The sequence below is a fragment of the Tiliqua scincoides genome, chromosome 2 (genome assembly GCF_035046505.1).
Source record: "Tiliqua scincoides isolate rTilSci1 chromosome 2, rTilSci1.hap2, whole genome shotgun sequence".
Taxonomy (NCBI): Eukaryota; Metazoa; Chordata; class Lepidosauria; order Squamata; family Scincidae; genus Tiliqua; species Tiliqua scincoides.
The window spans coordinates 197,530,077-197,546,892 of record NC_089822.1 but is presented as its reverse complement, the minus strand read 5'-3'; the positions used below and the strand labels follow the sequence as shown (position 1 = coordinate 197,546,892).

The window sequence follows — 16,816 nt, the reverse complement described above, 5'->3', positions numbered from 1 at the left end:
AAAGAAATGCATAGCATGAATGTGGGCTTCCATAATGTATCTGAAGTGGGCAGGGGCCATCACTCCCTTGCAGGTTTGTTTGAAATGCAAGGCCCTCGATGTAGGCTGCTGTATTTCAAACATAAATGTGGTTATGATAACACTAGTGATCAGAAATCTCAGAGTTTATTAAAAATGTCACATTGCATTGTGGTACCAGAACTGATCTACGGCACATTACTTCTCAGCTAGTCACACATGAATGTTTTATTAGAAAGGATGCATTGCAAAAAAGGAAAGAATATTATCTTACGAGATGCGTCAAAGCTAGTTTGCTTGCCCTTTTTGCTAGGAAGTGCTCTAACAACATTTCTGAGGTGGTGACAACACATTCATTAATTTTTAAACTGTTTATTTTGGAATATAACCCCAGTTTCAGATCCTGGCTGATTTGCAAATTTGGTTAGAACAAACTGGGATCAGAAGAACTGGGATCCTTTAAGGGAAGTATTGAGTGTGCACCCTTGAGGCTGGGAGACATTGCACAAAACCAGTATTTAATCCTGGTGCTGTGTGATGTCTGAACCATAGGGAAATGCACTTGGTACACACTTGGGTGTATTTTCTTCCTGATAATTAACAACACAGAGTCCACTGATGCAAAATGCTCTCTTAGCATCAGGGTACAGAGCAGGACTGGGTAATCCCTGGCTCAAATTAAGCAGTGATAAGAGGTGATCCAGTGCTGACTAGTATGGCACAAACTCAGCAGCATGAAATAGTCCTCTATAACCAATACTGGAATAATAAAAATTATGTAGGAGCAGAGCAAGTGGCAGTCCGGGGGTGAGTGGGGCAAAAGCCCCAGGCACCATGCCTGAAGGGTTGGCACTGCTGCATCTGCCGCACAGCTGCTGCCTCTGTCTGCCCTCCGGAGCTGTTCCACGGGCCAGGGAGGCCTTGCACTGCGTCCCTGGGCACTTCAAAAGCCTTCTGAGGCCTCCACCATTAAACTGTAGTTCCGCTTTTTGTCGGAAAACCTGAAGTTCAGTTTAAGGGTGCTCTGAAGGCCTCAGAAAGGTTTTAGACACCTGGGGACATCGTGCGAGGTCTTGGAACAAAGGCAAGTCTCCTTTCTGGGGGGGTGGCAGCATGTTGCAGGGGAATGGCATGTTGTGGTCCTGTGCCCCAGGGTCCTGTGCCCCAGGTCCACAACTGAGCAAAGGTATTTGCAGCTTTCATTTATTTCAGTTAAAGATTCTCCAAAGGGTTGATCATGTTAATTACTTTTATTAATTTTTAAAATGTTTTTGTTATTTAAATTTATTCATTAAATATAATGCACTTATTATTAAAGACACTATTTTCAGTGATTGTCAATTGCTTCATACCTCTAAACAATTTATGTTAAACAAATTTATCACTGCAGTATCCATACGATTGCTCATTGAAGAAACAGAGTTATTCAATCCTGCAGTCTTTAACTTTTTACCATAAATTGTGACTTTTTTATTTTCTTAGGGGCAAACAAAAAAAACCCCAAGATCTTATAAATTATGGTCTAAAACAGCAGTTCTCAAACTTTCAGGGACCTTGAGAACTGCTGTAAGTCCTTGCAGGGGAGTGGGGAAGGCAACAACATAATCTCCAGGATCACATTCCTAAGGGGGGTGCAGGGACTGGCATGTACTCATCCCGTGGATGCGGAGAGCCCTGCGTGACCCTCTGCAGGGCTTCCCAAGCTTTAGTAAACAAAAGTGGAGCAATTGTGCCCGACCTCCAGTTTGCAAACGCAAACCAAAAGTAGGGTGCAATTGCTCCACTTTCAATTTCTGATGCTTGGGGAGCCCTGTGGAGGGTCCCACAGGGCTCGCCATACCCCTGGGAGGCTGCTAAGTGCCCCACCCCCCTTAGCAACGTGATCCTGGGGATCACATCACTGCCTTCTCCGTCCCCCTAAGGGGGCAGAGTCCAGGGCCTTCAGGTTTGGGTGTTGTGATGCCCCAGTTTGAGAACCACTCGTCTAAAAGAATGAAAATTACATTGAATATGAATCTTAAAGAGAACTTTTATAAAATGATGTACATAAAATATATGGTGTATATATATGGTATATGACTCCATTGAGATTAGCAAAAAAATGTATTAAAATATGTCAAATAGTTGCTGGAAATGTGGAGAACATGAATGGTCCTTTCATCATATGTGGTGGACTTGTGGTAAAGCAAGAAAGTTTTGGATACAGATTCATACACAGATACAATTAATTCTAAAAGTTAATACACTATGAATTCCAAACTTTTTTTGTTGGGTATGATAGATGACAATGTGGGAAAGAACTTTGAAATGTTACTTCTATAAATGATAGCAGCGAGAATACTTTATGCACAACACTGGAAATCTACAATTATACCATCAGTTGAAGATGGGTGGCTCTAGCACAGTGTTTCTCAAACTGTGGGTTGGGACCCACTAGGTGGGTTGTGAGCCAATTTCAGCTGGGTCCCCATTCATTTCAATATTTTATTTTTAATATATTAGACTTGATGCTCCCATGGTATGTGACTGCTTTTGGGGAAATGTTACAGACCTGTACTTTGAACAGGCTACTATGTCTATGCTTTTAACAATGATAGTCAATGGAACTTACTCCTGGGTAAGTGTGGGCAGTATTGCAGCACAGGATTGTTAAAAACTTTCCTGCTTGATGTTGTCACTTCCAGTCATGACATCATTTCTGGTGGGTCCTGACAGATTCTCAATCTAAAAAGTGGGTCCTGGTGTTAAAAGTTTGAGAACCATTGATCTAGCAGAAGTGGACAAATTGATGACTTTACTTAAGGACAAGTCAGTGAATGCATTTATGAACAACTGTTTATTGTTTTTCTCCAGGCGAGAAAAGAATGATATAATGATTTGTGGATCTGAAGAATAAATGCAACTAATAATTAAAAAGATACCACAGAAATGCTAGATAAAGGATGTAGGGAAAAAATACTTAAGAAAGGCTGAAATAAATTTGCATTAGGTGTTGGCAACCTTCAGTCTCGAAAGACTATGGTATCGCGCTCTGAAAGGTGGTTCTGGCACAGCGTCTAGTGTGGCTGAAAAGGCCAATTCGGGAGTGACAATCCCTTCCACACTGGGAGCAAGTGCAGTCTGTCCCTGGTCTGTCTCCCTGGCTATGGGCCTTCCTTCTTTGCCTCTTTGCCTCAGACTGCTGGCCAAGTGTCTCTTCAAACTGGGAAAGGCCATGCTGCACAGCCTGCCTCCAAGCGGGCCACTCAGAGGCCAGGGTTTCCCACTTGTTGAGGTCCACTCCTAAGGTCTTCAGATCCCTCTTGCAGATGTCCTTGTATCGCAGCTGTGGTCTATTACCCTGCTAACTGGGTAATAGGCATTTTTCAAACGGATGCTCCTCTTTTATTTAGCAGGAGGAGAGTAACTGGCCCTCCTCACCTCAGCAGTGTCTTTTCTAGTGGCTGTCTGCTGGTGTTCTTTTGCATCTTTTTAGGTTGCGAGCCCTTTTGGGGCAGGGAGCCATTCGTTATTTGATCTTCTCTGTAAACCGCTTTGTCAACTTTTCATTGAAAAGCGGTATATCAATACTGTTAATAATGATGATGATGACTGAACTGGATGCATCAAGTCTGTACGAAATGATGACATATGGCTTCATGCTTATATTAACTAAGATCAGGGGTGTCAAACATAAGGCCCAGGGGCCGGATGCGGCCTGTGGAAGCTTTTTATCTGGCCCTCAGGCTCTCGGCTGCTGAACAGTGCTACTGCTGAAAGGGCAGCCAACATGAAAATGGGGCTCTCCCATACCTTGAAATATGGTCAAGATGTGTGCATTTTCTCTTCTGTCAATTGCAGCTAATGAGTTCCTAAGTGAGAAAAAGTGCTTATTTTTTGTTATGAACTGTTTAATGACATCACTTTCTGCCTAATGACATCACTTCCGCCACCCAGCAGGCATGAAGAATGCTATTTGGCCCTCTGTGTGAAATGAGTTGACACTCCTGACTTAGATAATTTGATGTGTTTAAGAATTTTTTTTAGTTTTTTCGTTAGTTTATATTTACGTATTAATGCGTAGTATGTGTTAATGTTATTTGAGTGATTTGTTACACAACTTGTTTTGTTACATGCTAATCAATAAATAGAAATTTGGAAAAAATAAACCTCACAAGATGTTAAGAAAGCTTTCAAGTTCTGCAAGAGCTCCTGCAGAATCAGACTGGATCCGTTAAGCAAAGCAAAAAAGCAAGAGGTGGAAGAGCATGGTGCTGTGATAGCCTCCAAAGTCTGCAGTTTGTCAACTACTGCCATGTTTCTCTTTTACTTTTGTTCTCTGCCTGACAAGGGAAACAATGTCCTTTAACTGGCACTCTTGCTGAAGCAGAGTAACTGCTAGGCTTCGTAGTCTAAAAAAGGGGGAACGTTCATTATTATCCCTTCTAATTTTTCCCTAAGCCCTGGGAACAACCTGAGATCCTGTCTAGCACCTAGACAAATCAACATGAGCCTGCTTCATTTTTCTCTATACTATTTTAAGTTTATTACAAACTGCAGACTTTGGGGGGTATCACAATAGCATCCCCTCCCACGCCTCCAGCCATTCTGCTTTGTTTAACATCAACCCAGCGAAGAGTTTTTGTGTTATGTTTTGGTTGGTTCTAATAAAGGTTCTAATTTTGAGATTGTGGCCTTAACATTTTGTTTCATTTAATGGACCGGTATGGCAACCTCTATTTTTGCTCTAACTTAAAGGAAATAAAAAGAAACATTTTTATTAAATGCTTATCTCATACAACTGGAAAGACATTTGTCTGTCTTTCCCCACAAGGCCTCAAAAACAAGCCCATCACTTCAGAGAGCAGCCCAGAGACATATATAACATGTCAGGGTAGGTGTCACAACTCCCTCTCCATCAGCACACAGTCACCAGGCTGGATGATATAAATAACTAATGGCATCCTCACTTATTTTCTTACAGATGTCATTGTAAAATCTGTCTGCGGAATGTCATCTGCACTTGAGGGGAGGATGAGCATCATCATTAAGTCTTAAGCCATTTCCCTAGAATGAGTCTGTCCATAAAGCACAAAATGGCTATAATTCATTTTTTAAGATCCTGCATTCATTAGCATCTATTTTCTACACAAGGGTAGTGGAGTACAGATAAAATAGTTCAATCAGTGTGTTTCTCAGACAGTTATATGTATATACTTGCATGTCTTTTTTTCTGGGTAAAGAAGCATCAACAGAGAGAACTGCAACTGACACTAGCAGTGATGCAAAAATATTCAACTGAACACTTCCCCATTAGGTCATTTTCCACTGTGAATTCCTATGGCCGATGTATGGCCATGTGGTAATAATATGTCTATCAAAAGGGAGCAGCACAGGTAAATATATGCAGGGTGGAAATGAAAAAAATTTCCTTCATCTAGGATAAAAAGGCAGGAACACCAGAGATTTAATCAGGGCACTTGCTACTGGGAAAAAATACAGAGAGCTGTTCTTTCCAGCATTATGGTAAATTCCTGAAAGAAGGAAAAGGAAAGAAATGCAGAGAGAGAGAGAGAGAGAGAGAGAGAGAGAGAGAGAGAGAGAGAGAGAGAGAGAGAGAGAGAGAGAGAACGAACACATTATCGCTTCTGCCCCAATTTATTAGTCCCTATATTTATGTCCCAAGATTGCAGTTTCTCTGTGGAATAAGCATAAGACAAGAGGTAATTCTGCTGCAGTAGTGCATTTATTTCATGACTAGTTAAAAAACAGGAAAGGAATTCTGTTTCACAGAGTTTTATCTGTGGGTTATTTACCACTTGTCTCTTTTGCTTTGTTGTTTTAGACTCTTCTGTTTTCACAAAGACTGTGGAATTATCTGCTAGGAATTTGTAATGTGCATATTTGTAAAAATAGCTCTAGACACATCATAGCACAGTGGTTTTCCAGCATGGTTCCTGTAAATGGCAGAAAGGAATATCTACAGTGTAACCTGTATTAAACTGCCCAGCAGCCCATAACTGTAATGAAACTTCCTTGACAAAAAGTGCAGAATGTAAACAGCAGCTTGCTTCGACAGTGGAATAAAACACAGCTACTCATGCCATCACTGGCAAAAGATGTTGCGTGCAATGTTCTGATAATAACAGAATTACTCAGAGCAGCGAGCCCACTTAGAGAGTTAAGTCAATGTCTTTTTCCATTAAAAAAAATTAGAAATGAGTTCAAGCTCCAAATAAAAAGAAATACTATATGAACCATAATTGAATCCAACCATAAATCAAGCTTTCACAGATGGAGGTCAGAGACTTCTTGAAACATGTTTTGGAGATGAGATTTTCTTTACTAGGTATCATCTCTAGCTATCACCATGATTTGCTACTTCTGCAGAATCACCAGCCATTCCCTCCCCAGGCTCTGTTTTACAGCTGGAGAAGACTGGGGTTCCCCAACTGTCCCTCTATCTGAAATTATTCACTTACATGTCTTATGGTCCCATTGTGTTTGCTCAGTCCCTCCCTAACCTTGTAACATTTCTTTTCTCAGAACCAGACTTTACATCAGATCACTTGAGATGAAGCTTCCCGTAGTGTGCCTGCCTTCACTATTTATAGATGCCAAGAAAGGAGATTCTGGGTTTTAACAAAAATACACCAAAAACAAACTATTAACGTCAGCAGGAAAGAAGCCAGTGCCCTGCTTTATATCCAGTGAGTAAAAGGTGACAAAAACCTAGTTCCTTCGATTTCAGTAGAATGAAGACATTATTTAACCAGTTGTCAGCGCAATCCTATCCATGCCTACTCAGAAGTAAGCCCCACTGTGTTCAGTGGGACTTACTCCCAGGCAAGTCTGTATAGGATTACAGCCTGAGAATCTTACCTTGACATACATTTAGAACTGCAAATAGAGGCAAAACTTTGCAGGGCACTGGTATTACACACCAGTATCAGTAGCTTAGACAGGAAGGACATTACAATGGATGGGGAAGCTGTCTTCCTCCATGTGAGTCTGCCTTGTGAGATCCTCTGGAAAGGTTTTCTTGCGTGTCCCACTGCTATCTGATGTACAGCTGGGAGGGATGCATGAAAAGGCCATCTGTGTGCTGGTCTCTGCCCAGTGGAATTTCTATGTGAGTGTGGTTGGCAGTCTCCCTGCAGTCCTTTGAGCAGTGGCTGAAGACTATTTTGCTACAGCAGGCCCTCTCTGGCCTCTGCTTATTTAATTAATTTATTTTGTTTCCCAGTGTCCATTTTGTGACTTTCATCACTGTTTCAAAGACTCCAGAACACAATTCCGGCAGGGGAGCAGCAACTGGCATTGTGCTGCCAAAGCACAGGTTCATGTCTGGTTCACCCACTGTTCCTTGAGCCTCTGAGGCCCAAGGTTGTGGACAACCCTTAGCTAGTCTCCTCCTGTGAGTTCTCACAAGGACAGGCTGAATCTCAGGGAAGGGGCCATGCCACTTGAAGATAGCAGTGTGGGAAAAGATACCACAACAGAGGAAGAGAACCCTGAACTTCCTCTTCAGCTGCTCTTCACAGGATGAAGACCTCTGCACCCTGGGGCAATGCTGCCCCTTTAACCAAAAGACAGGGTCAGATAATTAGGGGAGATGGTTCAGGAAGGGCAGGGCACAGAGATTCACAAGGTGGGGATGATGATGAAGCAGTCTAGATAGGCTGAAGGCTGCTCTGTTTCTGTTTCCCTGAGGCTGAGCTAAGGGGGGGGGAAGGAAGGAGAGTGAAGCAAAGGGCTCCTGGTGGCCTATGGGTCTCCTCAGACCAACTTTACAATTCATTTAAGTCCAGGGAGAGAAAAGAGGGTGAATTCCAAGAGGGGATAGGATCCTGGTGCACGCGGGTGCCGCTGGGATCCACCCCTCTCCCTGTCCATGACATGCCCCCACAGCCAACTTACTGTAGTTGGAACTGCAGAGGTTCTGCTGTTGTAAATCGCCAAAGGATGAGACCACAAGTCTTTTATGCATAATTTTTAAAGAACAGACTGCAATTATTTGTGAGTTTGTGTTAATAAAGGATTTCCATTTCCTGACCATAATTTCCTCTTTCATTAGCAGTAGTTTTTTTTTTTCTGAGACGCCTCTAATTTTTGACATGTTGATCATTATGAATGGATGGGATCTAACTAGAAGGTGCTATGTGTAGCCATTTTGCTTTCTTTAAGAAAATTAAGCCAAAGCAACCCTTTACTGCACAGGATGAAAAGCTGCACTAGCTCTTTCAGAATTCTTATTCTGCAAAATGAGCCTTGTCATATTAGCTGAACATTGCATTTAAATTGCTGCTTGGTCTCAATAGGTCTCACTTGGACTGTTTGGGTAGCCTAATCCTCTACATAGTACTGAAGAATTCATCTGCCACTTGGTACTTCCCACAATTCATAATTAACTTTGTTTGAAGTTACTTCTTTTGAACACTGGGGGACTAATTTTTTCTTCAAAAGTTCTGGCCTATGAGGAAAGAATAATTGAAGGAGAAGGTAGAGAAGGACGACAGCAAAAATTAGTTGCAAAGTTTCACTCCCTCTAGCCCAGAAGAAATACAGTTTTTTTTATCCCATACATCAATTGTATGTGCAATTTTCCAACACAGGAAAAAAGGGGGAGAAAAATTAACAGTTATCCTGCACTATGGAAGCTTGATTCCCTTCCTATCTAGTGTGCAATGATATAATCAGTAGTATGGAAGGGTCCAATTCCTCCACCAAACCCACTGTGAACCCTCAAACTTGCTTCCCATTTAAGGGATGCTTCAGAAAAAAAAATTTCACCACATGGCAATGGCAACAATTTGGTAAAATCTCTATACCGTACATTGTGTGAATTACCTTTTCTGTTTTCCTGCCCCCTCCCCTCAGCCCAGGCTATATCAGACCAACTGTTCCATGAGGAAGGAGGAGGAGGAAGGGAAAGTAGATATCAGATACCTTTAGATTCTTGCTGCTTCAGATGGACTGCTCCCCCCCCCCCCGGCCACCTGCAATTAACTGCCCTTGAAGAGAATGCCAGGAGCGGAAAGCAAAAACAGAGGCCTAATCCTGCCTCAGCTAGACTGCTTTTGTTGCTGTTTTGTTTAAAGTAGAAGGTTAATAGATCTATTGTAATTGATTAACACTGTAAGCTGCTTTGAGGACTCCAATAAAAAAGAGGGATAGATATCAACTAAATTAATAAACAAACCCTCCCTTGTATAGTTCAGCATGGGCGATCTTGCTGCGGGCTCTGAAGCAAATCCTTGTGCTAGGCTCCCCATGGTGTCCTCCAACTGCCCCGATAGTCACTGAGTGCTCCTTCTGCCTCTGATACTGGGGGCTCAGGGTCATCTTGACAGGGGGTGGCCCAATGGGTGTGGACCCTCAACTGACCTGTGATGCCACCTCTGCATAGGCTCTGTTCCTAAACAATCAGCTGGCCTCCAGTAAATATCATTCAGCACACATTCACCAAGGCACAAAGAAACTGGATAAAGGGGCTGCCCAATGTAGGCTTCAATTTTGCAACTCTGACAACTTTACTTCATTTTAGGGTGCATTCCAAAAGGTGCCTTATGCTGGCCCAAGTCCCTTGGGCCGCTATAGGAGGGTCGCAAACATGCCGTAAAGCACGTTTGCGCCTCCGTGGGTGGCAGCCGAGTCGGTGCATTTAGATGCGCCAACGTGTGGAGATAGGCAGATGCCTCCATGGCGGCTCCTGCACCACCACTTGTGGCGGTACGCTCATGCCGCCACAAGTGGCAAAGGTAGGCGTAGGGGGCAGGGAGGGGGCATTTCTGGGCAGGGGAAGGGCGGGCGATGGGCGGCCCCGGGGGTGAGCGTGTGGGGAGCCGGGGACGGGGCTGGGACCCGGTGGTTTTGCAGGATCCCAAACCCCATTCCCAGGGAGAATGGAGTGGCTTCAAGTCAGAGGTGGCTTCAAGCCACCATTCAATCCAGAGGTGGCGCACGTCCAAGGAGACCCATTGGGACACACAGCCCTTACCCAGGGGTAAAGGGAAGAGCTACCCCTTGCCCGTGGCTGAACCGCTGCACCCAACGAACCTGCGCTGGATGCAGCGCAAGTCTCCTGGTTTGGATTGCACCCTTAGTTATTCAAAGATATCCAGCATAACATTTCCTTTTCCTTGCAAAATTGTTTTTGTTTTTCTTTACCTAATTTTATTGAATGTATTCCTCCCTCTATCATTTATCCATGCTTACTAAATATATTTCTTCCATGGCTTTTCCTCTTACGTTGTTTTGCCATGGCTGTCAGTAAGATTTATGCTGGATACATAGTAGAAATGATTCTCGTAGTGTTATTTCATAAATTCTTTCTACACAATGTATTGCCCTTATTTGCAAAATTAAACATATTTTTAGGATAATCTAAACATCTACTGTACTTGCATGCAAGTTTCCTAGTACAGAACACCCGCAGCTAATTGTCACAAAATATGACATTATAGTAGCATTGCAGTAACTTTATGCTGAGATTTCACACAGATTTGTTGGCATAAATGTTCAGGACAAGGATGAATCAGTATGGCAGTGGAACGCTGTTTATATTTTCTTTGGCAGATACATAGACCCAATTTTGGCTGCCATACACCAACTTTCAGTCATACGCTACAGAATAAACTGAACCTCCATACCAAATTGCTAGACCCCAAAGACTTCCTAGATAAAGTTAATGCATGCGTTTATTCATTTTGCTAATTTTAACTGATTCTTCTTCTAGCTCCTGTACAGAGTTGGCCACTGTGTCCCATAATAGAATGATGGAATAATTAATTAGTATAATTATCAAGAATATTCACATAATTATTAAAATTAGAGTTCTTATCCTGTGCATCGTATCCCACAAAGCTCTTATTCCACTTTTCATATACTGCATCACCTGTTTTATATTGTAAAACAGACAAAACAGATTGTCTGTTTTACAATCACTAAGCACTTTTTTCCCCTCTCTGTCCTGCATTATTTTGTCTTTCCCTATGTAATACCATACAACTGCTGCCCTATAGAAATGGTAATGGGAGTAGTAGCAATAGAAGTACTGAGAAGTGCCAATACAAATTACTTGCCATAACCCCACATTTGTGGATATCATGCGGATAATTTGAAAGAGTTTGTTCTCTTTTGCAACAGCTCTATTTTTTTTAAAAAGCCCCTTCATCATGATGGACAACTCTCTGCTGCTTCTCACATGGAAGATCTCGATCCCTCTCCCTCTCCCTCCCATTCCTTCAAACATTTTCTTGTGTTTCTCACTTGTCAGGTGCCGTGTTCTTCAGTTTGAAATAGAAATACATGGAAAATGTGGCTGTCACCACAGAAACATCTGTGGCTTTCATGCCACTTGTTACTAATGTGGAATGAAGACAACAAAGCCACCATGTGGGGAAAAAATCTCAATCCAAAGCATGGGAGGAGTGGAGGCAAAGGAGATATACATCAAGTGGAACAAAGTTGCACTGTTCTGTCTTTGGCTAAGCATGGATGCTCGCTTTGGTCTGTTTCTGCACTGGAGTGTAGGATTTAAATTACATATCTTGTGCACCTTCACAGGGATCTGGTAACAACATTATGTAAACAAAACATCCAGAGATTAAAGGATTTTTCCATTGATCGACTGTTATAGAAAAGGGCTTGGAATGAAGGATCCCTCTATTCTAAAGTATTTGTGAGCAACATCTTCTCAAATTATTGCTGATGAACAATCCTCCCCAGTAACTGCTAATTTCTGAGTATTACCCATAGACATTAGCAATTTATGACATAGCAACAAATATTTGAAAATATAAATTGAGTGCCACCTTGAGTGCCCTTAGCAGGGTAGAACAGTGGGGTATAAATTCTATAAATAAATAATAAATTGCAGATATTAAAGATCAGTTTTCTGGATTTTGCTGGCCAACTCGGTTCACTAATGAATTATACTAAAGAGACACTGCTGAAGACTGGGTTCAGTATACAGATTGTCATACTGGATCTCATTGGTATGGTGTGCAAAAGGCATGGAGAAAGCATACCTTCTTATCCAGGACAGCACTCAGAGCTTGCTGGATTCAGTCCACAAACACAACTTCTAATAGATAATTAGCACAGTCAGCTCTGACAGTTCCCACCCTCCATTTCAAGGCACTGTGTGTATTTAATCATGGCTCTTCCCTCCCACCCACAACCATTAATGTTGATTACTGTTGTCAATGCATTGCTGATTACTTATAGGAATACTTGTAGATGCTTGAATTTCATTAGAATATATGTAATGCATCACTTGGATTGCCAACATCATGCATTAAACATACTCGGGGTATTCATGATCTTTTTATCCTCCAAACAATAAAGATAGATAGTAGAGCTGAACAACATTTGCATCACTACATTTTTTGTGGCAAGAAATAATTCATCTACCAAAGAAGGTTCGTCAGTATAGCAGTGGTTCATGTCAAACAAGCAAAAAGCCAATTTAAGACATGATGTTACTTCTGTTTGACATGAAATGACAAACATGACATCTAAGTATCAAATATCTCAGAGGGTTCACCCTCTGAGACACAGTACCCCACCTTTACTGCAACTCTCCAAGCCACCTTATTACAAAGATATATAAAGAGGAGACAAGACACACAGATGATAGCCAAAAGCTGATGCCATTCTAGCAAGAACTGCTATCATGTTGGATCTCAGAAAAGGTGATCCCACACTTGTAAAGCAGCCAGTGATCCAAGACCAACATCAGAAACAAGGTGATAGAAAGTCTGTGGAGAATGATGGCTGTGTAATCACCTGGAACTTATCATTCTTGATGACACACAAGACATCAGTGAAGGTTACAGACAAAGAAGCAGAAGGAAAAATAAACTGAGATCAGGAGTATTGTTATATGTATATCTGAAGGACCAAATAACAGATAAAACATTACAAGTGCCTAAGACACTGAGGTACTGGAGAAATGAAAAGAGAGATGGCGAAGACTATGCAAAGAACTACCATATTTATCGAAAAGTGCTTTCTTCTATATTGAAATTGAAATCTCCATCAGTAGCCACCTTGACATTTTTATTAAATTAAGCAGTCAGGGTTCAGAGACAGTGGGACTAAAACTGGCTCCCACTCCTCAAAACACTGTCTGCTATATACAGACCTTAGAAAATTTTTGTCAGTATCATAGATCAATTGTTACTACTGGCAGCAGTCCATGTTGGACAGGCTGTTTTCCCTCTGCCATGCAATCCTCCTCTCAAAAAAATTATGTCAGTTCCAGCACAAGCCTATTTACACCTACTCAGAAGACCCATTGTGTTAAGTGGGTCTTACTATCAGGAAAGTGTGTCTAGGATTGCAGCCTTAGGGAGTCAGTGCTGACATTCAATTGCACAAAGGCTCCATGTATCCCCTTGAAAAAGTGAGATGATTTTCCAAATGGAACTGCACACTGGTTTTCCAAATAAAACTGCACACTGGTATGGAAACCCTGGGTCACATGTAGTTTGAAGAGTGTGATAGGGATGTAAAACATGCAAGAATGAATGAAAAACTGAAACAAATCAGACCAATTTATTTCTATTTCTATTTCTGAAAAAAACTAATGGCAGGACCTCTGAATCAAAAGAAACATTAATGTATCCATATTTTGGAACCCATTCAGTACTCTGGGGGGGGGGGGTTTAAGGGCCAGATCCTACCCTATTTTCCAGCCCTGGTGTAGCCGTGCCAATGGGGTGTGTGCTGCATCCTGAGGTGGGAGAGTTGTTATGGAGGCCTCCACAAGAAAAGGGAATGTTTGTTCCTTTGCCTCAGGCCTGCACTGCACCAGCACTAGAAAGTTGGATATGAATGGGCCCTAAATGTATTTTCCAGCAGGAGCTTCTCTCAGTGGCTGCCTTTTGGTGCCAGCATTTTGTTTTCCTACAGTGCTTCAAACATCATGTTGTTCTTTGGCATTCTGAAAGAGAAATGGCAGCCAATAAGGAAACCCTCCATTCCCCCCCCCCCCACAAAACCCCAAACTGATGCAATATTAGAAACATTGTGGAAAAGCAAAATGGCAATGCAGATATGGAGCAAATTAACAAGAGGACCCCCTGCTGCCGCCGCCATCATAGGTGGTGAAAAAAAGAATTTTAAGAGAAAGGGAAAAACAAATGAAAACAAAAAAGGGATAATGAAAATGGATGGAATTCATTGCAAAATGAACATATACAACAAATCCATATCGAAACAAATGAGGCCTTTAATAATGAAAACAAATGGATAAATGAAGCATGTTTTTCTTGTATACCCCTAGTTGTGGGTGATAGGTGGAGATTCTTGCCCATTTTTTTTCACATGCAAGGGCCCACTGCCATTTGGAATAATTGAGGCTGTGACACCCGTGCAGAGACAAGTGCCAGGCTTCCATAGCTGTACAGAAGATAATTTGACCACTGCATCACTCTTCTGCCTAGTATCACTTTCTGATTGAGTGTGGCCTCCCAGCACCTTCAATCACGACAGCCAAAAAGAGATCTCAATTTTTCTGTTAAAAATCTTGAGGTCTTGCCTAAATGGAGGCAGTTACAGATGAAGAAAGGAGCATGACTGACGTATATGGTCTCTTTTTTATTCAGTCACCAAGATTTTCTCTGAAGCCTCCTTGCCATTCAGTGGTACCTATTCTATGACACAAGGGTGTCTGCCCCCTACTTTGTTCACGGCTGAACTGCTACCAGTCAGAATGCAGAATTCCAACAAAGAGACAAGTTACACTGAAATCAAATACCAAAGTTTACCTTAGTTCCTTGAAGGGGTCTGCCCTGACATTGGGAGTTTCTATGGATTTAGGGAACACTGTGCCTTCTGCTCCTGAAATAACAAAACAGAACACAAGGTGTTGGGCATTACAAATGGTTAGCAGGGGACCAATACACACAACATGTGCCACAATTTACAGTTAATCCACCTTAACCCAAATCCAGAACAAATATACTGTATCCTCAGAAACATCCGGAGTAAGAAGGCAAAGGTTTTCCATTGAATGGAATTCCATTTCTCACTTCAGAAACTGGTTTACACATTGAGGAACATTTTACAGAATATATACTATATAGAGCTGTTCTTAAATGAGGCACTACACGAGTACAAGTATTTTGCATCCTCTGTTTCCAAATGCAGGTACGTAATATGTAGTGCTATACTTGAACATTTTTTTTTTCAGAAAGGGTATCAAAGTGGCATCTAATACTACCACTGTTGTATTCTGATCACCTCCAAAGAAGTGAGTGCAGTAGTCCTTCCTCTCAAATTCCCACACTGCCATGCAACAGAAAAAAGGTTGCTTAGGGAGGGATTGTGTGTATGTTACAACTAAGCCACCAAAACTATTACTATGGTCAGTCTGGGCTTGCTCCCCCCCCCCAACAGGACACAGGGGATCATTTTTGAGGTATGCATGCATACCCTGTTGTTCTCAACAGACTCTGGGAAGATTACATTTACTATACAGTGGAGCCTGTTTATCTGCAGATATTTAATCCATGGATCTGGCGCAACGTGAATCCCCCAGACCCACAGTGAGCCAGACTTGGCTCTACCTGAGCCCTCTGGAGGGCTTTCTGTTCTGTACTTGGGTACAGCATAGTATGTGAGCAGCCCTAAAGTAAAGCAGGGATAGCCCCAACATGCATTCCTATGTGCCTGGAGAACAGACATTGTGCTGATGTGAGATGATGTCCTCAAATCATCAAGCCACTGCATTTTTAATTTTTTTTCTGGTCTCGATTTCAGTCTCCTTATTTCAGTTGTTCAGAACAACTGGAATTATTCCAGTTTGGGTCTGATTCAGGTCAATTCAGAATCAGGTAACCATTTAACCGCCTTGCAATAGCTGAGATCTAGTTAATGTTGGAAAATATTCACATCATGATGCTAGTCTGCAAACTGGGACAGAGGCAAGCTAATGGGTCTAAGTCTAGTTTCTTGCAGTATTTTTTCCCGGAGCCTGTCGAGGGGAAGTCTGCGACACTTTCTACAGCTCAGATGCTACTTAACCACAACACATTAATCTATCTGCAAGGGAATCATTTTATACACAGCTATGCATATCTTGTCCTCAGTACAACTTTAACAGCTATGGAAACTGGCTGCAAGCTAAAACATAAGGGAAGCTCTCTGCAACATAGAGAAAAGCTGTCGGTTTTTCACTTCCTCCAATTCATCCTTCTATTTATCTTCGCAGTCGTCACAGTGGATTGTAGCCTTAAAAAGAAGCAGCCCTTCCTCTGGACTGCAGTTTATCAACCCTTCAGGATGACAGACGTCCAGGAAAGCCCATAATGTATAAACCTTTTTCAGATGTTAGCTTTAGGCTCTCATGATTCATTCTAGTTGGGAACAGAGAGTATATTGCCACATCAGCCTTTTCAACAGAACATGAAGCTCTTCCTTGTTTGCCATTTTACTTGCTCCTGTAATTTCTGGAAGCGAGTATCCCCTAGGATGACATATAACTAAGGGTATATATAGGTATATATATCCTATGGTATATATAAAATATGGCCACAGGGGGATGCTAGAGAGAACATTAGTGCATGAGAGATGGGGTGGTGCCCCCCTCCATGGCATTCCAGGTCCAATCCAATCCAATCACCTTTATTGGCATACATGTGGCAACAGCCAGTTACAAGAGAAAATAAAGATAAACACAGGGTAGAGTAAAAACAGAAATTGATACTATAAAATAGGGTACAGAGCATTATCTGTAATAGGCTTAGCAGATAGACTAGGTGTACTTGGAGGACACTGAAACTAAGGACACTGAAACCATCTCCATTAT

The 16,816-nt window shown here is 41.9% G+C and overlaps 1 protein-coding gene across 4 annotated transcripts in view; it reads right to left on the bottom strand.

The window, feature by feature from the left end:
• SGCD (sarcoglycan delta) overlaps positions 1-16,816 on the bottom strand; it is a 236,451-nt gene that overhangs the window by 49,418 nt on the left and 170,217 nt on the right. For all 4 annotated transcript variants that reach the window (XM_066614273.1, XM_066614272.1, XM_066614276.1 and 1 more), the window contains exon 6: positions 14,775-14,847. In XM_066614273.1, coding sequence (XP_066470370.1) covers positions 14,775-14,847 — 73 coding nt within the window. The remainder of the gene's footprint in view (positions 1-14,774; positions 14,848-16,816) is intronic.